The sequence below is a fragment of the Chiroxiphia lanceolata genome, chromosome 18, assembly GCF_009829145.1.
Source record: "Chiroxiphia lanceolata isolate bChiLan1 chromosome 18, bChiLan1.pri, whole genome shotgun sequence".
NCBI lineage: Eukaryota > Metazoa > Chordata > Aves > Passeriformes > Pipridae > Chiroxiphia > Chiroxiphia lanceolata.
The window spans coordinates 9,193,832-9,217,412 of NC_045654.1; the positions used below are offsets into that span (position 1 = coordinate 9,193,832).

At 40.7% G+C, this 23,581-nt stretch overlaps 1 protein-coding gene across 2 annotated transcripts in view; it reads left to right on the forward strand.

Moving 5' to 3' along the window:
* IFT81 (intraflagellar transport 81) overlaps positions 1–22,337 on the forward strand; it is a 45,342-nt gene extending 23,005 nt beyond the window's left edge. Inside the window, exons 11-19 of one of the 2 annotated variants that reach the window (XM_032705708.1) lie at positions 5,151–5,300; positions 6,287–6,415; positions 7,550–7,639; positions 8,495–8,581; positions 10,031–10,102; positions 10,192–10,277; positions 14,150–14,195; positions 15,117–15,276; positions 22,291–22,337. In XM_032705708.1, coding sequence (XP_032561599.1) covers positions 5,151–5,300; positions 6,287–6,415; positions 7,550–7,639; positions 8,495–8,581; positions 10,031–10,102; positions 10,192–10,277; positions 14,150–14,195; positions 15,117–15,276; positions 22,291–22,322 — 852 coding nt within the window. In that variant the 3' untranslated portion in view covers positions 22,323–22,337. Of the gene's footprint in view, positions 1–5,150; positions 5,301–6,286; positions 6,416–7,549; positions 7,640–8,494; positions 8,582–10,030; positions 10,103–10,191; positions 10,278–14,149; positions 14,196–15,116; positions 16,349–22,290 lie in introns of those variants that run through there. The other variant, XM_032705709.1, reaches the window with a different exon arrangement.
* The last annotated feature ends 1,244 nt before the right edge of the window (positions 22,338–23,581 follow it).

The following is a 23,581-nucleotide window of genomic DNA, read 5'->3' on the forward strand; positions in this document are numbered from 1 at the left end:
GGGAATAACCAATTCATTTACATCAAACACACACAAAAAAAATGGGAATAAATTGACTGCTTTGGGGATTATGAAATCTTTTTAAGTGCTTCAAGCCAAGTGCACTGAACAGAGGCACAGTTGGCAGCTCCTCGCTGCAGCTGTCAGATCCTGAAAATTGGGGAATCACATGTTGACACTTAGAAGGCTGGATGGTTCAATTGCAAGTGATCCTGGGTAAAGCTGGGATATTTTTAGCTCTTTACACAACCCATTGTACTTTTCAGAGTTCAGCACAGGCCCCCAAGAACCTCGAGCTGCCCAAGGTATGGGAGCAGAGCAGTCTCAGAGCTGTGCTGAGCTGCAGGAGCTGAAATGAATCTGGGTTTGAAAATGTGGCAGAGAAAGTCCTCTCACTTTGTAACAGGTGTGTGAGGTTGGAATATTCATTTTACATAAGGAGTTTAGTTATTTTTCCATACAAATGCTTGTCCATGCCAACCTGCTCCTTGGAAAATACAGGGAAAAATGTTTCAATTTGCAAACAGAGAAAACAACCTCAGACCATAGATCTTGTCTCAAAAACTGTCCATTCACCTGAATCCACCAGGAACAGTTATCTCACTCCAGACTGGGTGGGTGGATTTTGAAGAGAGTAGCTGTAAAGGAGCTCATGACTCAAATGTTCACAGAATCAGAGAATCCCAGAATGGCCTGAGTTGGAAGGGACCTTAAAGACCCTGCCAGGGGCAGGGACACCTTCCACTAGCCCAGGTTGCTCCAAGCCCCATCCAACCTGGCCTTGGACACTTCCAGGGATGGGGCAGCCACAGCTTCTCGGGGCAACCTGTGCCAGGGCCTCTCCACCCTCACAGGGAGGAATTTCTTCCCAATATCTCATTGAATCCTTCTCTCTGTCAGTGTGAACCCATTTCCCCTTGTCCTGTCTCTCCAGCCCTTGTAAATGGTCTCTCTCCATCAGTGTGGGCTGGTTTAAGCCAGAACCCAGGAAATGTTGTCCTGTCAGGTGTTGCCTTTCCCTCAGCTCTCCCTCAGGCTCTAGCAGAGTTCCATTCCAGTCTGTCAGAGGCTCCTTACACATGCTCAATGCTAAGGAAGAGTTTTCCTGGCTGAGCTGTGCCACGAACAGACCATAGGATAGTTTTGTTTTAATAGACTGAGATCCTACTGCTTGTGCCTTTTAGGAGCTCATCCTGTGTATGAGTTATTAACTTTGTCCAACAGTGGCTGTACTGGCTTAAATTTAGAGCCTCTTAGGAAAAAATATGGAAAACTGTCATGATCAGGAACTTTTCTTAACTGAATTTTAATACTTTGGACAGTCTGTATCCTGTTAATTAGTCTAATTAGAAATTAAAACATCTGTTCCTCAGTTCTTAAGGAAAATAGAGATAGTCTGCTAAGATTTTCTTCAATTATTGTGCTTATGCAAATAATTTTATTAACAGAACTGGTTATTTGGAACTTTGGTTTGGTATTTCATAAAGAAATACTGGTGGTTTTTTACAAATAATACTTTTTTTGTAGTACTTTTGTATGAATAATTTTTTGATTACAATAACACAATCAAATTCCTGCATTAATCCAGCAAATACTATTTTAAAAGATTTTACTCTAAAGTGAGGGATTTATGTGGGGTTTGTTCTTTTCAGAAAACAAGCTTATCCATTTTGTCCTTTAATGATAATCTTGGAGTAAGAAGCTTGTGAAAACTTCACATGGAGCAAATGGGAGTTTTAAAGAAGTGATGGGCTTGTAGTGAAAGCACAAGACTGAGCATTAGAGGAGCTGGGTTGGGATCCCAGTTCAGTCCACTAAAGCACAGGCTGGTGTCCTTTCCTGGAGGGGGGTCCTGCCAGGCTCTGCATGGTCCTGGAGAAGCCATTTCAACATCCCTGGTTTGATGCTGTGTTTAGAACTGTTGTCATATTTAATAACTTCACTAAGCGTGGTGAGACTTAATGTGGTGATACCAACCTCAGATTCTAATAAATGCAGAAAAGCATAAAGGAGGTTTATTGCTGGATTCTTCCAATAAAAATGGAACATAATGCAGGAAATCTGCCCAGGGATGGTGGATACCTGTGAGACGTATGAGAGATCAAAATCCTGCTTTCATTCAGTGTATTCCATAATCCACATTCCACACTTGTTGTGTTACACTCACCCATAAAAATAGCCAAGTGAAGAAGCAGAATCTTTCCTTGCTTTCCTTTGGATGTTTTTTGTGTCTCCAGGGGCTCTGCCTCGATCAGCAAACAGGGGCTCCAGGCTGGTTTGCTTCAACCGCTCACTCAGTGCCAGCACTTGGGTCTTGTCCAGTCGTTTAATCTTTGAAGCTCAAATAACTGTTTGTGTTAAATGACTTGAGAAAGAAAAGCTACTGGTGGACGTGGCCTTGACTGGAATATCACTGCGGGCACGGGCAGATCCCTGGGAATTCTGTAGGATGAGCCTGCTGAGTCTGGACATGGGGAGCAGCTGAGCTGGTCTATGGGAAAATGCTGCTGCTCAAAAGTGGATTCCTTTGGTTACTTAACTTTAAAGTGATGTGGCCAAGCAGTGTTGTTCCTTTGTGAACTCTTCAACTTATTTAGAAGACCTTTTACCACAGTAAAATTCAAGGGTTTATAGCATTGTAAGGGCTTGAATTTTTCATCTCCACAGAGGTGGGGGCATGAGATTTATAAAGCCTGAGAAGCAATGCTGACATAAATGAAAACAGTGGTATTTTACAAGGAGCTTTCTTTTAATTTTTAGAAACCTACAGAGTGATTCTCAGCTTTTAGACTGAAGAAACCTAATTTTATCATAAGATCCCTACAAGCTACTGATTTAAGAGGAGTAAAATCTAAGAATTCCAGCTCAGAATTTGGCTTTGGATCTAAAGGAGTCTTCAGTCAGAGAGGTTTTAAGGGACTAATGTGTGCTGCCTTTGGAGTAGATCAGGTCTTTTGAAAGCTCTGCCAAATTATTGATTGATTTTCTCCACAGATTATAATTTTGCTACCATTGTTTTTATCTTGTTTTACCTTGTTTGCTGCAATAATAGCTGTATGAATGGTTAAGTTTGCTTTTAAAAAGCCAGAGATTGTGCTGAAAGACTGGCATCCACCTCCTAAAATGAACAGGTTTCACTTGTCACCGTGAGCAACCTGTAGTTCATTTTGGATAAAATTTGTATTATACAGTCCTAAGTTAATCAACTAATAATAGAACAGTGGTGGAGTTGGTTCGTTAATCAACAAGATCCTTTGACTTCCATTGTAAAATACATTATGCTTTGAATACTGATTATGCAAATACTCTCCCTCCCACTCGAGCTATTTTCAAGACTTTAAAAGTAGCTATAGAAGAGAAGAGAATAATAGTTTGCTTTTCATCCTGGGATTCACTGACAGAAAATCATTCAGATTCGATGGCTCTGTGTGGCCACATATTAAATTTAATCCTGTACATCATCCTTTACTATATTCCACTGGTCAAATGAAGTATCTCAGGAACTGCTTGATCAAGACTGTGCTTCCTTTAGATTTTTCTCAGTTGGAGAGCTTGTATTTATAATTCTGGAATCTCTTAGAAATCACAGAAAACTTGGTATTGTCTAAGCAATTTAAAAAAAAGTTCTTTGTATTAACTAAGAGAATATACTTGAATTTGCTGGGAAAAGGAATAAATTCTGGTTTGACTGTATTAAGTAAAAATACAATGTGACAGTGGCAGAGCTGCCTCAGCCCTGCTGGGGCTCAGGTGACCTTGTGTATCCTTGTCCTGGGTAGTAGCAGGATGTAGGATGTTATCCCAAAGCCACAGAGAGGCCAATCTGCATAGAGCACATTGAGTAATTTGTGGGTTTGTTCTTTCACCAAAAACGTTTATAGCTTTTGGCTTTAAAAATAGTTCTGGAGCGTAGCAAGAGAGAGGCAGCTTTGGCCTAGATATTGCACAGGATGGCAGATGAACAGGGTTGATTTCATTGTGGGCACCTTGCCCAGGACACTTTTTATAGAACATACAGTTACTCTGGGGGTTCTTAGCCTGTGGTCACATTGGGTTTTTTGGATTTATTCTTTAGAAGGGAGAGGGATAATTTTGCAAAAAGAAAAAATTCATGTAAATATCAAAATCTAAAGTCGTTTTATGTTTGAATTTTAAACCTGTGTCAGTGGTAATGGGATTCTTTTTCCTCCTGAGGCTGCCTGGTTTGTGCTCCCTGCACACACTGAACCCTCCTCGTCAAGGGGTGTTCTGAAGCCTGTTCTTACAATGTTTATTCTAATAAATTTTATTTGCTTTCCATCTCTTAGTGCATTTTTGAGCTGTGACTGGCATTTACCTCATAGCTGTCATGTAAAATCCAAGAGTAAGAGCTAAGCCTGTATGACAGATGGAAAACATTAAGGCAGAGAAAGATATTACCTGGTTGTTTCAGCCTCTGGTACTTGGTATGTGTTACAAATTCAACACACACAGGTTCAGGTGTAAATTAGCTAAGGCTGTTGATCTGTAAGGATTTGTATTATTTTACTTAGTCTTTAATAAAAATATAAATTCTCCATTACTTTAGATTTTGAGTGAAATAGGTATTGCATTCTCTGCTTCAGGGCAGGAGTTCTGCTTTTATTTGCCTGGTTTAAAAAACTTAGCCAGTGATATTTAGATCTGCAAGAGTCAAGGAGAGAGAACAAGTTTTAACTATTGAGAACATTTCAAGATAGTTTTTCCCATGCCCTCTTCCCTTCCAATTTTCCTGCACTCTGTTGCTGTGTTTTGGTCTGCAGAGCTCTGGGGTTCTGGTACAAGTGCAAATTACTATTGCATTAACTTTTTTATTATCCATGATTCTCATAACGTTTTGCAAAGAGTATTCACTTTTCCAGCTGTCAAATGGTGGTGAGCAGAAGGGAGTGATCTCAGGATTACAAATGAGTGCGCTGGGACAGAAAGCAATGCTGATTCTTTTGATTTCACCCAGTGAACAAATGCAGAGCTGAAAATAAATAGACCCTGGGAATCCTGAATTCCAGCCCTCTGTTCTAAACACTTCAACGTGCAGGCCAAGGAGGATAATTACATTTTACACAGCAACAGGCTGTGATAAGGCCCTTCTTGCTCTCAGTGAGATGAGTTTGTGTTCTCTCTCTCCCCAGCTCAAGCAGTACGTTAATAAGCTCCGGAGCAAGAACACACTTTATAAAAAGAAGCGCCTGGAAATAGCAGAAATTACAGCTGAGTATGGAATCCTCCAGAGGACAGAGGAGCTTCTGAAGCAGCGCCACGAGGCCATTCAGCAGCAGTTGGTAACATGAGCATGTGCTGCTCCCACAGCCCTCCCTTCCCTGCTGACAGCCATAGGATCCCACGGATGCTGTTGGGATTCTAATGTACATCGTCCCAGCTCCTGCTGTCCTAACCCAGAGAGCCATCAGGGTATAGAATGTATTTTTATCTGTTGACTGTGGAGCTGCTGTACTTTGTGTTCAGCAACTGTCAGCACCGATGTGCAGTTTCTTTTTAGACTGAGGGGCTTGACCCTGCTTTTTAAAGTCAATGGTAGGTCTGCATGAACTCCAGTTAGAGCAAGGCTGGGTTCTTAAATTAGTTTTTGGTATCCACAGATGTAGTAAGGGCTTTGAAAATGATCAACAGTGAGTAGGATTCAAGTTACTGCTGTAAAATATATAGGAATAGTATTTAAAAAAAGAGCAGGCAGGAAGGAAACATTCCAGCCCCAGAATACTTAGAAGAAAATGCATTTAAATTTAAAACTGGATGAATCTTTCCTAAGCCAGAACAGCAGCAGCAGGATTTCTCTCTGGATAACTGTAAGCATTCAGGGAATATACATTCATCCCAAATGCAGGAACACTATCTGTGGTATTTTCTTCCAATTCCTGTATTCTTGTTATCAAAATAGTTTATAAAATCATTAGCTACATGTTCTGATGAAGCATCTGAATTTTATACATTGAGCTTCTTCAGAGCCTGACCACAAGCCCACTTTGCTTTGTGGAAACTTTCTGTTCACTTCAGTGGGCACAGTGACCAAACATTGCATTTACAGAGAGTTGTTGTCATCCTGCTGTACAGGCACAAGATAAAATTTAGTTTTTCTGGCAGCTAGATTAATAATAATGAATTGGTTAATAATAATAAATTGATAAATAAAAGAAATTGATTGCAGTACTTACCCTTTTCACTTCTTTACAATATTTTGGCTTCACTAAGGAATTTGCTGTTTCTTGGTTAATGGGGTTAATTCAGCATTTATTGTTTGTGTCTGCAGCAAGTGATTGAAGAGAAAAAAGGCATTTCTGGATACAGTTACACCCAGGAGGAGCTGGAAAGAGTCTCTGCAGTGAAGAGTGAAATGGATGAAATGAAAGGCCAGACATTAGATAATATGTCTGAAATGGTGATTTTTGTCTTAAACTACTGTATTTGCTCAGTTTGAATATCTAGTTCCTCAGCATATAACCCCAAGTTTAATGTTTTTTTGGGGGGGTAATAATTTTCCTTTAATCTGTGTTTATATATATATGTATGTATAAAATTCAGATACATCTCCAAAGGTAATCTAGACAAAGTTTACTAAAATGTGCATTTCTTTTAATGTACGAAGAAGAGCTGTATACAAAAATAAATCCTACAAATAAATCCTCCTTTTCTCCCCTTCAGAAACCTCAGGGGTATCAGGTCTTGTCTTTGATTTTTTTACTTTTTTGTGATTTCAGAAGTGGTTTCATATTTGTTCTTGCATATTATTTGAAAGAGATGAATGGTTTGAATCTGTAACAGAATCTTTTTCTAAAATGTTTGTAAATCACTGGAGTTCAGCTTTTGTTAGAAAGATACTTAATATGCTTAAAGAGCTAAATAGCTTGTCTTTTTCTCTATAGCCTGATTTTCAATTGCCCTTAGATCTGTCATGTTTTAATTTACCTGCCCACATAGCTGTAGAAGCAAGAAAGAACTTGAATTTCTAATTTGAAAATATTATAAAAGAGCAAAAAGCAAAATAGCGGTTTTTTAAATCATTGAGGCACTTTTAAAATAAAATGGTATAATTAAAGTAGAATTGCTCTCAAATAGAAAGCTGGATAAAATTTTAATTTTCAGTGTAAATATGTCTGCGTGCCTCAGTTTTAGCATTTTCAAGCTTTATTTAACCTATGCAGGTTTGTTTGGTTTTTTTCTTAAGGATTTCTCCCTTTCTTTCAGTCTCCCTCTATGCAATTCCTTCATTTGCCCTACTCCTTAAGCTCTCTGGTATCTGGCACATGTGCTGTCTCCTGGAATTCTCTGGGAGCAGAATTTGTCTCTTTTATGGGAATGACCCCACTGCCAGATGGGCTCTTTCCCTGTCCTAATTAGACCTGAACTTGGTTATATAATTAAGGTTTCATTTATATATAATTCGTACATAATTATGGCTTCATCGCAGATTTTTTCTCCCCACATTTTGCTTTGTCTCCCTTTTCTTTTCACATCCCTAATTACATGAATGTACCTTTTAGTGTTAATGAATATTCTTTTGTCCCTTTCTCAGGTAAAGAAGCTGAATGCAGTGGTGGCAGAGAAGAAGGCAAGCCTTGCTCCTGTCATCAAAGAGCTCAGGCAGCTGCGTCAGAAGTGCCAGGTTTGTACCAACGCTCCTCTCTGTCTGTGTAAATCAAGTCAGAGCCACAAATAAGTCCAATTTACAGATCTCTGTAGTGCTCTACAAGGACATAACTCCGAGGGAAAGCTGGAAAGAGCAGAATGGGTCAACAGTGTTTGCAACAGGCAACGTGCTAAAGGTTGGAATTTGTAAAAGCTGACAGTGCAGGCACAGAATTTAGTCCTTTATAGCAATTAAAAAAATTACTACACCAGGGAAAATATAAGAAATCATGGTTCAAACCCAAAGCAAAGTTAGTTTTGGGTTGGTTCCAAAGCTATTTCTGCATCTCAGCATTAATGATTCCAGCTAATGCTCTCCTTTCTGAATGGTTTGCAGATAACATCTCATTGAAGTAGTTGAATACATTGATCTAAGTCCTGTGTTAGTCTGTGGGACTGACAAATTTATCCATTTGTTTTCAAAATTTTACAGAGAGCTGAAAAAACAAGTCTTTTGGGTCTACAGCTGCCATAACTTGGCTCATTGCCATGGAAGGAAATAGGGTGATGCATTTATCTATCAACAAAGTTCCCAGAAAAACTTTTAATGTTTCCATTCAAAGTGTCAGTAAATGAAATCTAGGAGGAGTTGGGTGTGCATAACTAGAAATCTGGTTTTTTATAGGGAGCAAGTAAATTTATCCTGTCTCAATGTCTACTTCTATGGTTACTTGTCCTTTCTTCTTGCAAGCACGGCCCTGTTACCCAGCCACGGTAAAGCCGTGGATGGGGCTGGACAGAGGAGATTCCCCAAGTGTCTCTTTGACCTGAGTGTCACGTGTCAGTCAAAGGAACATTTCATTTATGTGCCCTTTTGCCCTTTTCACCTCAGGAACTAACTCAAGAATGTGATGAAAAGAAAATCCAGTACGACAGTTGTGCGGCCGGGCTGGAGAGCAATCGCTCGGCCCTGGAACAGGTGAGGTGGGGCTTGGTCGTGCACCTGGAGAAATGCAACGTGTTTCTCCCTGTGGAACAATATTTCCCCTGCTTTCCCTCAGGATATGGGAAGTACAAATCCAGGTGGGAGTGAGTCAGTGGTGATCCCCAGCTTTGCAAATCCTGCCTGAAGCTGCTGTGGAGTGGCTACAGTCACACACAGCAGATGGACTCGGGGGTACCTCATCCAGCTTTGATGAGCAAGGACGGGCATCTGCCAGAATTCCTGCTGCTCTAGATTGTATCTCTTAGGGAAGAATTTGACTACAAAATAAGGATTAATTTATCAAGACAAATCTTTCTATGCTTTTAGCAGATTCTTTACATTAGGAACCAATCCCAGGGATAATTAATGACTGACATTGATGGCAAGGAGACTTCATTAAATGGGACTGTCTTGTATTCCTGTATATAAACAGGATCTTTAAAAAAAAAACCATACAGGTTTAGCTAAGGGCTTGTGTGTCTGTAATTTGTGCACTGCCTGAAGGAGGCTCTTAAAACAGCCCAGTCCTCAAAGGTGGGCACAATATCAACATGTTTATGTGGATCTGCTTTATCTCACTTGATCACCTCCTGTGAATTTTGACTGGGCTTGGCTTTTCAAGGCCTTGCCCACAAAGGAATATACTTCGAAATAAAAAGGGAGTACATTTAAAGTGTGGGTGGACGTATACATAGTTATTTTCCTGCACTAAAAGTACTTTTGTATGGTAAAAGAATCCACAGATGGACCTAGTATGAAGTCAGACAGTTCTGTAAGAACTGTCTTATAACAGCAATCAAGGCTTTTTTTCTTGGCAGACAACTCCTAGTAATTTTCTGACACATGATGACAGTCACATCCACTGATTGAGCTGGACATGAGTAGAATTCAGTTTTACAGCTGATGGTGTGAAAATCACACAGTGACAGAGCTCGGGAGTCGACAACTGCAGTGTGACCCAGAGAACAGGATTTGGATTATTGGGGTTTTTTTAGAGTGGACCATGTAGAGATGGGAGTAACCCACTTTCTCCTTACTGCTGCACATAATTATTGATTGCTCATTAACATCCCATTAGCATGCCTGTACCTTCTAACATGCCTTTTGCAGATGTGTTCCAGGAAATGCTTGTTCACAGCTGTATTTGGCACTTCAGATGTGCTGAGGAACAAGAGTCTTGGCAGCACTTGTGAAGTGTTTGGAAGTCAGTCATTAATAATCACCCATTAACAGTCATTTCTCATCTCTGACTATGACTGAAACTGCAAATCTAAACCCAATCAGCTGTATTTCACTTTAAAAGAGACTTCTGAAAAGCCCAAATTATATGAACATCTGAGAAATTATTAATTCAGGATTATTCTTATAAACTCTCACGGTTTATATGGCAACACAGGGCATCTCCTGGGGGCTTTCAGTCACCATGTCCTTATTCTCCCACAGGAAGTGAAAGGGCTCCTCGAGGCGTGTGCCCAGGAAGAGAGCAACTACCGTTACATTCACTGCATGAAAAGGGTAAGGTCACAAGAGGGGCCAAATTATTCATTCTGGAATAAGATTGCAATATTTATATATATAGATATTTAAATTATGTATTTTTATAGACCCTGGAGGTCCAGCTGCAGCGGGCTAAGGAAGAAATGAAGGCCTATGTGTCCCCAGACCCCCAGGAGCGACGGAAGGCGATCCGGTGAGTCCATCAGTGTGTTCCCTCTGTGGGATGAAGGATGTCCATAAACTGAGGCTGAAGTCAGGAATTTTCTCACTGGCATTTGAACTGGAGGAGTTCACCTGATAAATTTAGAAGCACTATAATAATCTAAAAATAAGCAGCTCAGATTCCAGTGTATACTGCTGTAAACCTACAAGTTCTCTCAGACATTCCAGAAGGTTTTCCCTTCCCACTGGAGATTCTCAGCCCCAGAGAGAGGTTTAATTGCACCATCCCATGAAGCTCCATGGTTACCCTCAGTTTCATTTACTCCAGCATAAAGCCATTTGCTTCATCCTGTGATTCTTTTCAGGACCCCTCACCTTTGTCTGGCAGGGAGAGAAGCAGGAAATACTATAAATTGAGTTGCTGATTATTTTTGGTGTAGTTTTAGTCCTGCCAAAGATGGAAATGTTTTCTGAGAATGAGATATTTTGGATTAATTATCTAACTATCTGTGCTAAGAAGTCTAAATATTACCATGTCATAGAGATTTTTTTACACTTTACTAAATATTTTTGTAAAAGTATCCTCTTTAAAATTTGTGTATGTTCAATCTTCTAATATGACATGAAAGTTGAAATGCAGGCAACAAGTCAACAAGCTGGTTCAGCCCTGTCAGAATTAAGCATCAGGAAAATCCAAAACATTTATAGCATTCATTTGGTAAAAGTGTCAAAATCCCTGAGGTTTATTCTTCATAATTAGTTTTTCAACATTTCAGAATTTCACAGGAAATAGAAATTCTTTTTTCCAGAAAAAAAAAAATCATAGATCCTTACTGCCAGCAAAATAATGAAGCTGAAACTGGTATTGATTGATTGCTTGGACTTTAAAAAGCCACAGCAACATAATTTCTTGATGTGAGGCCTCTTGCATCTCTCTGCATTTGTGTTTCAGTGACAGGACACAGTGTTGCTCAGGATCTGTGTCTGTTGTGTCAGAGCTGTGCCTCTCCTACAGGCTCCTGTACAAAGTGCCAAAGTGCTGCACAAAATTGTCCCATTCACAAAATAAGTTTAAAACATGACCAAGTGGCAAAGCAAAGGTGGAACTGCTTAATTAGATAATTAATAATGATTCTACTTTCCATTTGAAAGCTTTGGGCTATCCAGCATTCTGACATCACAACAGGAAGAGGGAACCAGGAGTTGTCTGGCACTTCTCAAAGGAGAGGGAAGAATAAATTGCCTTCCCAAGATATCTGTCCTCTTAGGACTTCTACTTTTCAAGAGTCATTTCTGGACCTTTCTCTTGCAGTGGTAGCAGCGAGGGAAGAACTGTTTTATCTGTCAGTGTACGGAATCAAATGTCATTCGGTGTCATCAGAAGCAATTTCTTCACTCATGGAGTGAAAAAGGCAGTAGTGGACCAGTAAAATTTTACAGGCTCTGGAATGGGGCCCTTGGCAGGGATAGAGATATATCAAACAGTGGGAAAACTCCAGGGGTTCCCTCAGGAGACACTGAGAGATGAGGTTGTCTTCCTCCATCAGATCCTTCCTGAACCACAGGTTGTCCTGAAGCCCCTTGCACTGGTGCCAGTGGAGCTGCATCTCCATGTTCTAGAACATGAGGCAGAGACCACCAGGAAGTGAAGGACTGGATTAATACCTGTCAGAGAGACCTTCTGCAAGGATCTGAGGCATGAGAATGCTCAAACACTGGGTTGTAAAATAAAAGGAAGAAAAGAATTGACAGTACAAATGTTAGGGTGGGAGAAGGACAAGGAGAGAGAATGTTATCCCATCTCACAAAATAATGGAAGGCTGTAGGAAATAAAGGATTTGTCTAATGAAGGACAAGGAAACAGCAAAATTAAACAGAAGGATGAAAAGAGAAAACCCTTAGTGAGTATTTATGAGGATGAGGAGCAGCTGAGGCAGCGGGGTCAGACATAAGGCACGGCCCTTCTGCAGCGGTGGGGAAGGGAGTGCTGGGTTTGTTCTCAAATGCTGAGCAAAAAACACTTGGGAAATGAACATCCAGGATGTGAGTGTTCACATGGACCAGCCATCAGAGCCCGCTGCGGGAATGGAGCATGAGCCCAGCTCTGTAATTCCAGGTATGGTGAGGGGAATGTGAACACAGTGTTACCCCTCTCCACTGTCCCCGTTTCACTTCCCGGCTGTGGAAATTATCCTCCCACAGAGACTAGACACAGTTCTGACCTTTTTAAGAGGTCACAGACCCGTCTCATTTAAATGAATTACAGCAAAGTTCAATAGAGAGACCCTTGCAAAATATAAAATGAGACAGTAACATTTGTCTCTAGACATCCCTTTAGAACCTGAATGTATTTTTCAGCAGGCACTGGAATGTAAACGGAGTAAAAATGAAGCATAAATAGACCAGCACTTTCCTAGCAACGTATTGAACAAAAAATGTCTTAATTCAGACCCTCTTTATTGAATATAAACTCTGTTCTCTGGAGTCACTTCTTAGGAATGTGAAAAGTTAATTTTCTTCTCTAAAAATAGAAAGTCGTGGGGTTTTTAACAAAGTTATTAAGTTACATTCTTTCCAGTCATCATTATAAATAGTAAAGAAAAACTTACTAGAAAAGACATAAAATCTTCTGATTACTTTGAAAACTCTACTTTTAAAAAAAGGGTATTCTTGAGGCCAAATGTGTTAGAACATGTGCTGTGTGCCAGGGCAAACAAACAGCTTCAGCCTCACCTCTGGGTTGGTGACAATTCCTGGGGATCAGCAGGACAGCAGAGCACCTGGAGCAGCCTTGGGATGGCTCTGATTCGTCCTGGCTGGAATTGTACAAGAGCAAGAGATCATAAAGTGATCCTGTGGCAGGCAGGACCAAGTGTTCCAGTCAAAATCCTGGAGTACTTGGTAGAAAGGGAAGGAATAAAGGAACGCAATGCCAGGAGTTCACCCAGCTGCTCACCATGTTCCAGCAAACCTTCACACTCTGGCACCACCATGGCTGGCATTGCTTTCTGGAAATTAGGATTTCTCTACACAAAGGTCTTCTACCCTGAGCAATCTGGAAAGTCCTTTACATGAGCTGGGTTATGTTGAATTCCACTAGCGCACCCTCACACATAAATGTAACGATTACACACAAAATAGAATTGATTTTTTTTCAAGTGACTCAGTGAATAGTTTTTTTCTATTGTCACGTTGAAAAAAAATTTGAAGTAAGTCCTAGTGCTGTCTCTGAACGGGGCTGTTGTGGTTTGCATGTTCAATTGTCAGGGTTCATGTGTCAGGTTTGGGTATGTCAGAGTGATCAGCCACTTGTTACAGAGCAAGGTGCACAGCCAAGACTTTTAGTAATGAATGTCACCGGTTACGCTGCTCGGCCTATATTTAGGCCCCGAAATGTGAGGGCTGTTTTCTGAGAGAGGAACGCACAGCAGTCCCATTGCAGCCCCTGGGGTTGTCAGACCTGGGCTGAAATACTATTCCCCTTCATTCCTGTACTTTCCCACTCATTCCAACGCTGCATTCCCAGCAATTAAGGGCTGTGGATCTGTGAACTCTGACGCTCGCCGTGGTTCACCTCAGGATATCACCAGGGTAAATGCATTATGACAGGGATCAGGTACGTCTTATCTGGAGGATCTCACTGTTGCCTTCAAGCTGGAAGGAGGAGTAATCGTGTCTGCTTCAAAAATGTAAGAGATCTTATCCAGTGTCACTTTTCCCAACTGCACAGCTGAGACAAAGAGACCTGATCCTTGATGTCAAGGGATGTGTTGTCCAATAACAAAAAGGTTTCTTCGTGCTATGAACCTCCCAATACTTCCATCCTTTTCCATGTTTGCAATTATTATTCTGTCCTGTTACGTAGAACCAAATCATGATAAAATCGTTTTATATTTCCTTTAGAGAACAGTATACACGGATGATCCTTGAACAAGAAAACCTTGGGAAGGTGAGAATGAGGCTTTTACCTCCTACAAACATTGGACAGTTCATATTTTTGTGGAGTTTATTCCCAAAGGCTGTGGTCAGTCTTTTATAAAAAGCATGTTGCAGCCTACAAAGAAAATTCCATCACTGCTGGCATTGGTAACTAATACCCTGGAAAGGGATCCTGCTCACTCCTCAGGGCTTGATTTCCTGCAGGGAATAGCATGAGCTGCTGTAAAAGATGTCAAACAGCTCAATGTGACAGCACATTCCCTGAAAACCATTTGGATAAGAAACTGAAACACGGGCATAACGAACTGTGCCAACTCAGATTTTCTGTTGTATATAAAGCAACCTGTTGAAGACAATAAATTCTGAGCCTGTCAACCTTATCACTGTTGTTAAAGGCCAGGGGATCATCTGCCTTAGACAAAACCAGTTGTCCAGTTTTAATCTTGTCTGAAGCTCAGATCAGCATGGACAAGGTTGGGCTTAGCAGGTCACACCAAACAGCTATTATTAATTTCCTTTTCTGAGTCAGTTTGGGGGGGTTTACAGGTTTGGGCTGCCACTATTAATAATCAGGAGTGGGTTTAATTGTAAAACATTGATTTCATGTTATAATATCATTATAGGAATCTATTGCACGTTGCACCTTGATACTGCAAGAGCTCTGTGTGGAAATGATCTCAGATTTTTAGCATAAGTTCTCAAATAGATAAGACTAATATTTAGACAGTTAAAAACCATGGAAAGAGTTGTCAATCTGTACAAAGATCTGAGTCCCAGGTGTGAATGCATTTAGCACTTGCAAGGAGCGTTATCAACTTGAACAAAACAATATCTCAGTAGCATATAAAAATCTCTGTCATTCCAAGCTGCGTGAGCAATTCTTGTGGCGTAGAACTCTTCCAGAAATCTAATGTTTTTGTATTTTTAACAGAAATTACGAGAGAAGCAGAAGGTTGTACGGGAAAGCCACGGGCCAAATATGAAGCAAAGGAAAATGTGGCAGGACTTTGAGCAGTTAATGGAATGTAAAAGAGAATGTTTTCAGAAACAACAAAATCAAGCAGCCATTGGTCAGGTCATTCAGGAAGGAGGTAAAGACAGGCTTGTGTTATGAATTCTTCCTCCCAATACCTACATGAAGTGGCTGTGTTGGCTTCTGAACGGAAAAATCTTACTAAATCCTGTTGCTTTCATCAGTTCTACAATTTTTGTACAGTATTTGGTTTTGGTGGATAAACAAAGAGAGCAACAGACCCGTCTGTGAAGCTTCTCCTCCACTGTTTCAGTGACCACGTGCTGTGGTTGGAAGGTCTGTTGGAAGAGCTGCACTGGGGTGAAGCTCCTCGTAAATCCATGGTTTATGAGGCTGGGAAGGGCATCTGCAGAGAGATCAAAGAGAAACAAATCCTTCTCTAGGGTCAGGGAAAACATACGTAATTGCTCTGCCTCTCATTCTCTATCGCTAAGGTTACATTTTCACAAGGCCTGGGGCTTGATATTGTATAATTGTGGCCCTCCTGGCTTGGCCCTCTCCTTCCCTATTGTCCTTCTCCATGCAGTGTGACTGCAGGAGCTGCACAGCCCTGGCCTCACAGCCCTGCTCAGACTTTCCTGGTCATACTTCCCTTGCACGGTTCAGTTCAGCTGATTGTGCTTCCAGGAGACACTTCATTGCTGCAGCGTCAGGAGTCGCTTTGGAGAACAATCACTTGGATTCTGAGCTTTTTCCATTATCTTTTGTTGTTGATTTTAACAGAAGCATTTTTCTTGCACATTTACCTCCTTTATTTTACTTTTTTCTGAGCAGCCCATGTGAAAAACGGAGGTCAACTAAATCTTTCCCCTGTGAGGATGTTTTGAGCTGCTTTGTGTGCACAGGGTGGTTCCAAAGGGATTACACACCCAAAGAGGGTCATCTCCTCCCTCTCTTTTGGCTTGCTGGATTTCTAGATAGGTTGGTGGGGTTTTTTATAGTTTTTCTTGCCTGAAGTAGGATGTCTTTTCAGGATATAAAAAAAATATTTTTGCTTTCTTTGATACCTAACTGCGAGATCTTCTGCTGGTTTCTATATCCAGAGAGAGTATGGTAATTATAGAGTTCCTAGTTTGTCTTTGCATTAAATACATTTGTTAACAGGACTAAAATAAAAGCTGGCAAAACTACATTGTGACTGTGTGGTATTCTTCTTTTTCACATTTCTTAGGTGAAAGAAGGAAATTGTTAGGGGCTGGGCCACAGGAAAAAGAGGTTTGAATGGCTCATTTAATGACATTTATTTCAGATGCCCCCAAAGGGTTCACAAGGAGTGGAGTCAGATCCATGGATCCCAGGACAGGCTTTGTACCTGCCTGCCCTGTTCCAGGATCACCACATGGCACCTGCCTGGCTCATCAGGGCTGCTGAGCTGGAGAAAGTCATGACAATCCCATTCCTGGACTTCTAATGGAGGGGTTTGCAGAAGGCTTGACAGCAACAGTAAAAGAATGCAGACAAGTAGATATGAGACATGCTGAAAACGTGGGATAATCACCAAAAATGGGCATTTAGGTTACTTAGGAATCAGCCTCTGGTTCAGAGTCACTAGACAGGGCAGGGAGAAAGGGGATTTCTTAGACTTTAAGTCAAAACTTTTAACAAAACCTTAAAAATCCTATTTGACTGGACCATTTACACAAAGATGTATGACAGGGATTAGCCTGCTGCCCAGGAAAAAGCAATGCCTTTGAAATTCATGGCAATGATGTGGAGTAAGATTGAGTACAATCATTTTCTATTTTTCTGTTCAGAGAAACTAAGAATAGTTCATCTTTCTCCCTTGTAAAAACAGTTTATTGCTAGTTACTCAAAGATGACGTGATTGTTGTTCTGATCTGATTAGTGCTCTGTCATTTGTGCTGCACCAAGAAAGGGCACACAGATGATACACTGCAGCAGCAGCAGCAAAATGACTTTCTGAGATGAAGCAGAAAATCATAATAACTGTTATCAAAAGAAAATTGGAAAAACTCAAATGCTATTTTTAGCTTTTTATACAAGTGGACATTTAATAAATGCAGCTTTAATGGATTCTGTTCACTGGCTTTTCCACACAGGTGGGAGCATTCAGAAATCTTTGAATTTCACAGTTTTATGTTCCTATCTTGCAACAAAAAGCTAACTTCTCATTTTTTTTTTACTTTCTGATTATTAATAGCCTGGCTGGTTTATAAAATTAAACATCCCATATGGCAAAATACCTGCCTTCCCCTTGGGAAGGTCCAAATAAATCAAAAGTGTGTGGGGGCAAATTCGGGGCTGCAGCACTTACCAAATTTCTGCTGGTTGGAACAGTGATCTGAGCAGTCACATGAGCAGCAGCTCACTTTGTTTCCAAAGGCTTCTCCTTGTCCTTACCCAGAACTGGAGGAGGAAGCAACCCAGCTATAAAACTGCTGTAATATTCTGCAGCTTTGGGGGATTTAGTGATGTTGATTTCAGCTGTTCTTGGAGCTACAGCAAGTTCCACATAGACCTGAGAGATAAAATAGTTCCAGGCATGAGAAAACACCACATCCACCCTCTGACAGGAGCAGTCATTTACCATCTGGGTACCACAGCATTTGGGTTATATTAGTGGTACCATTTTATTTCCATTTGAACTACAATAACTAAAATAAATGTTCTTATACTTCCTTAGCTAACCCAAATCTAGGATTACTTGTTTCTGTCTCTTCACTCCCATGGATATTACTGCTCAGGTTGTCACATGCATATAGTTGCCCACAATCATAAAAGTTAGGCCCTTCTTTTGCATTTATTGTGTTTAAATGCACCAGTTTCCAGAGCTTTCTTGATAAGACTTCCCTACTGTGAGCGGTGTGATGCTGCTCACCGTTCCAAAACACAGAGCAGCAGAAGTGTTCAGCAGCAGCTCCGTGCCTGGAAATGTCCTCATGATGAGGACTTTGTGATTAACCAGCAGGGACACTTTACTACCCAATAATCAATATGGAATCTGTTCTCCTGGTGACTTGCTGGTTCAGGAACTGGAAATGCAGTTCAGAGCTGCTTCTCCTTGTATCAGTATTTCATGCCTGGCCCTGAAGGACGGCAGTGAAAGCTCCCTGGCTGTGCCCAGCGAGCCATCGATGCAGATCCATTTGGCAGTGCCAGTCCAGTTCCTAAATCAGCTCTCTGGCAGTGCTTGGCCAGCCTGGAGTCAGCTCCCACATGGAGGCAGGGGGTGATTGACTGAAAGACATGGAGGGTGGAGCACTGTCACCTGGAAGGTGTGTCCCTTTGGGAGAAAGGCGGGGACACATTCACTGAAGAGTTTGACTCGGTGACCCTTGCGGGCCCTTCCAACTCAGAATATTCTGTGATTCTGGGACACTGTTATTCTGTCACCTTGCCTGGGGATGAGGAGACGCTGGTCCTTGGTGGATCTGGGTTCTCTCTCTGGCCCTGCATTTGCTCAGACTTCAAAAAATCAAACCTGTGTGTTCCTGGTGTTATCACTCCCAGCGTAGTTTTCCACTGAGGGAACACAATTAACTCTTCACCTGCCTCTCTCTTGTGCAACCTGGAATGGAGACAGGGTCGACATTCCCGTGGACTTGCTGGTGTTCCAGTGAGGAAGCATTGCACAAATCAACAGCTTTATCACAGGGTCCCACCTTTCTGGGCAACACCCATGTGGGTAGTTGTTCTCTCACAATCAGTATTTGACCTATTTCCAGCTTGTTTCAAGAGTCCTTTAAATTCTCAGCATGAATTTAAAATGGGTTCTCCAAATTCCCAGTGTCTGTTTCTGTAGCAGTAGTTTCACAGTGGCAGCCTCCAAATTCCTGAGGCAATCCGTGTTATCCCAAGGTCAGTGGGTGAAAAGGGTATTTTTCACAATTGCATGACATTGATTTTCATGATTCCAGTTTCCAGGCTGCTCCCTGGTGATGTCACCCCGGGTGAGGAGCTCTGGGGGTTTGGAGAGGGAGCAAACATGTTCCAAATAATCCTCAGGAACTGTGAGACAAACCACACCAGCCTTACTTTGACAAAACCCTCTCCGACTTCAGTGGGAGTTTTGCCAAAATAAGGTCTGCTGGATTTAGCTCCGTGTTCTTCATCCTGACAGAACAAGCAGGAATTAAAGGGCCAGCACCTGATTTATAGCACACAGAGAACAAAAATCACGGTAATTATCTAAAATAACGATTTCCCCCCAACACAAATCAACGTTCCACTAGACACATTCTGATTTATAACAAAAATTAAGTGTTTGTGGAGGTTTTTCCCAGCACAAACAATTCAAATAACAAGTCCTGAGCAATATAGTTTGATTTTTAGTAGACAGCCATGAGAGGCTGTTGCACAAATCCAGTGCTGAAGTATTTATAGTGTTTATCATTAGAATAAAACTGTATTCTTTACTTTGTATTTAAAGGTATTATTTAAATTTGTTATAAAAAAGTGCATTTTTTACCTTTTCTTTTTTGCACTTCCATTCTGTAAAGTTATTAAAAAATATGGTTTTGCTAATTAGGATACCAACAAGCAGCATTTGCTGAATGCCAGGAACTGGAGTTCTTTTTCTGCAAATGGATCTTCTCCAGCCAATGTCTATTTTCCTGCTTCAGTTCAGTCTCTTATTACACAATAACATGTCATTTTAAGCTTCTAAATTTTATTGCAAGTTCTAAACTCACTCCTTTATACAATAAGCACTTAATTAGGTCTATTCTTGAAACAGGATAAAGCCAAATCCTGCACTTTTTGCTAATACCAGGAAAAATGCAGTTGATAGAAATATGGAAAATGGGATCTTACCAGTTTTCAAAGATGAATTTCTTTCTCTTTCCCTTATTTTTCCTGGAATGCAATAGAAAATATACTTTGCACTTAGGAAGCAACAACAACAAAACCATAAAGACATATATCACATACAAATAATCAGCAGGTGAGGGAAATAATGAAGGAAATAATCTCCCAATTTCTTTATAAATTTTACAACTAGTTCATACTGAAAAAAAAAAGCCAAAAAATAAAATCCATTAAGATTTTATGCAATTAAAATTTGTAGGAGTTTAATGTTTGGGGTTTTTAAACTAGATTACAGCTTTTTAAATAGCAGTTGAAACTCTAAGGTTATAAAATAAGAATAATTCAGCAGTTTACTTGGTTTACACTATTGCAGCATTTTCTGGTGAGTAAACTGGTGTTTAGACCTTTCTTTGCAATTATCACAGAAATCTTAGAGCCATTAGTGAAGAATTACCACTAAAAAAGAATTATCAGTAAAAAAGCAAAAAGGGCTGATTAATTTGGGGTTCTAAAAAATGGGTAAATTTAAAATTTAAGAAACACATTAAAATTATACATTTTGCTTACCAACTGCTATTAAAGTGATGCAGTGCTCTAAACCAGCATTCTGGGAACTGCAGCATTAGAAACGTGGAGGTTTTTAAAGTATTTATAAAACATTGTCCCCATCTCCCTCATTTTGTGCTTAAAGCCTGAAGTGTTTTTATAGCACGTTAAAAAGCAAACAGAGCCATGAGAACACTGAAAGTCACCCACAGACAACCTGTTCCACTAGTATTTTACATCCACGTTACATCTCCTGTCCCAAAGGGTTTCTCTCCTCCACGTGGGCTCTGCTCAGGTGCTGCACAAGCCAGGGAGCAGGAGAGATCCAGGTGATGTTCCCAGGGTAGTGAGGAAAATTGGGCTTTTATTATTTCATGGGCAGGGACAGCATCATCCTGACATTAAATCTCCTTCAGAAAACATCTCCCACAGCTCAGAACTAGAGAGCAATCTGGATTTGAACACCGAGATGGAGCGTGGCTCACTCCGAGTGGGCTCTTACTGTTGTGCTGTTCCTTTTGTGGTTTTTATTTACTATCTCTACTTCAATCACTTGTACTCTGTATTCTACAATCATTTGTATGGGAAATGCATCCATTTAAAATCTCATCCTGTGAAGGTTCTTTTCTGCTTGTTGGTTTAATTGAAGCGAAGGTTGATCGTAAAACACGCTGAGAGGGAAAGAGGGAACTCATATACTGGAAAAAGCACTATAAATATTTTCCTGGGATCACTAGTACAACCTTGTAACACTTCACCCCGTGTTGTGGAAAGAATTAGACAATCCTTTTATGAAATATCTAAAAGGTGTTTACAATTCCATCCCAAATTACCGTGGCTTTAAAGAAAACATCCCATGATTCTTAATTCCGTTATTAAATTTATTTTCAACCTTTTTCTTCATTCTGGTATCAAATTTATTTTCAGCCTTTGAGGGGATTCACTTGCTGGTGACTTGGCAGTGTCAGACGAACGTTGGACTTTTACTCTGACACTTGTTGAAGAATTTGATTGAAACTATATATGTCCAGATAACACCCAACAAAGTGCCCCTCTTGCGTTTGTTTCGAGATATTTTTGGAAACAGCAGAGGCGACCTTGGACAGAGCTGCTTTTCCAATTTAGGACTTCATTTGGTCTAAGAGAGTAAAATTATACTCCTGAATCCTTTTGTGTACCCACAAACAGGGTAGTTTTATTTTGTGCCATTGCAGAATTGTTTTTCTGTACGTTCTCAGCAGTGTTGATCTGTTTAGGATAAAAATGACTTTAGATAATCAAGAGTTACTTTCAAATGTACATATAAATAGTCTGTGACGTATCACATGTCCCTTAAAAATGTTGTGTAATCCAAAATATCAGCGGCCCTTTATGTAACACCTTTGCTCCTCTAGAACCAGAGCTAATAAACAGGGGTTTGTCTTTGCTTATAAACACGAAAAATGAGATTTCAAAGCAGAGCTCACACAGACTTGATGTAAAGTCTAAATGAGGAGTGGCAATGCTGGGATGGGGCTGACACCTGTCCCCTCACGGCACAAACAGTGTTTGTGAGGCTCCCAGTGGAAAAGCCAAGGTTGGGAGCCAGGTTCTCTCATTGGGAGCAGGGGATTGTTTTCTCCTCACTTGGGTTTGCCAGCTGTGCAATCGTGTCTGTAACACTTTATTGCATCTAATCACTTAAGATGTTTTAAATAGTTTGCACTTAATTTTCTATACAATCAATATATTTTAATTCATTTGTATTGCTCTGTTACAGACATCCTGCACTCTGGAACAAAATGGGATTAGTTTGTGGCAATGATAATGCAGTTTCACTGCTGGGAATAAAAGGAGAATTGACAGAGTAAGTGTTCTGGTCATTTCCCCTGCACAGTATTTACTCTCTTCAATCATAATGTTGTCCACTGTTACTTAACGATCAAATCCAAGAACTAATGTGGAAACTAAATCTAGACATGCCAGTGCAATCTATCTGACAGTGGCATATGTAAATACACTGCTTGGAAGTATATTGTTTATATGACTTTGATCACAGTCGGTGTCAATGCACATTTTTAAAGCTCTGTTACACCCTGACTGTGACTGATGGCTCAAATTCTAACTGCAGACTATCCAGTTCCCTGATTTTATGGCGTTGTCATGTAAAGTATTTGTGGACAGCTTAAGAGAAGCGACTCTGATCCTGGGAGCCTGTGTGACTGCATTACCATATGCACAAATCAGGATAAAATAAACTATTTGCTTTAGCAACTTTCATCAGAGAATCTCAAAATAATTGACAAACAACTCTCAGTAAGTCTGTTGGCCATGGAGCCAGATCAACAAGTTGCTGCTATTTATGTTATTTTCTAGATGAACAAACCCCACAATGGAACGAAACAGAAGCAAAACCAGCCCTTGTCTCTGTGCTGTGGTCTTGGGGCATTCCCAGGATTCCCAGGCTGATCTCCCTGAGAAACCTCCTGATTCTGGTCCTGAGTATGGTTGTTCAGACCCCCAAACCCTCATCCAAACCCTGAGGTTTGGAGTGTTGGGACATAAAGGAATGACATGCAAACGTCACCGAATTTCCCGGTCAGTCCTCGCTCTGAGTGTCCTCAGCTGCCCCTGCCACTGCCTAAAAAGTAATTCAGGAGTACAATGTCTGTACCTTTGCGATGTGATAATTCACTGGAAAGGTCGTAGCAGATACAAACAAACAAATATGACACAGACAAGCATAGAGACAACTCCCGAAGGAGTTTTTAATCATCCTCTAACGAGGAATTTCAAACACAGAAAGCATCATGAGCACCTTCATCGAGCTAATGGAGTCAGCGAAATGAAATGTGAGATTTTTCTCCTGCCCTGAGATCTTTTTATAATCCCAGGGAGATAAGATCAGGAGAAGCAGTCCTACAGAGAAGCCCTGTGTGAGTGGATGTACATGCAAGTGTACACACAAAGTCTCACAAGGTCTCACTTAGAAACCAGGACACAACACTCTGGGCAGCCTCTTATTTGTGGGCCTGTTCTCTGCACATTTCAGTTTTTTTACAATTGTCTCC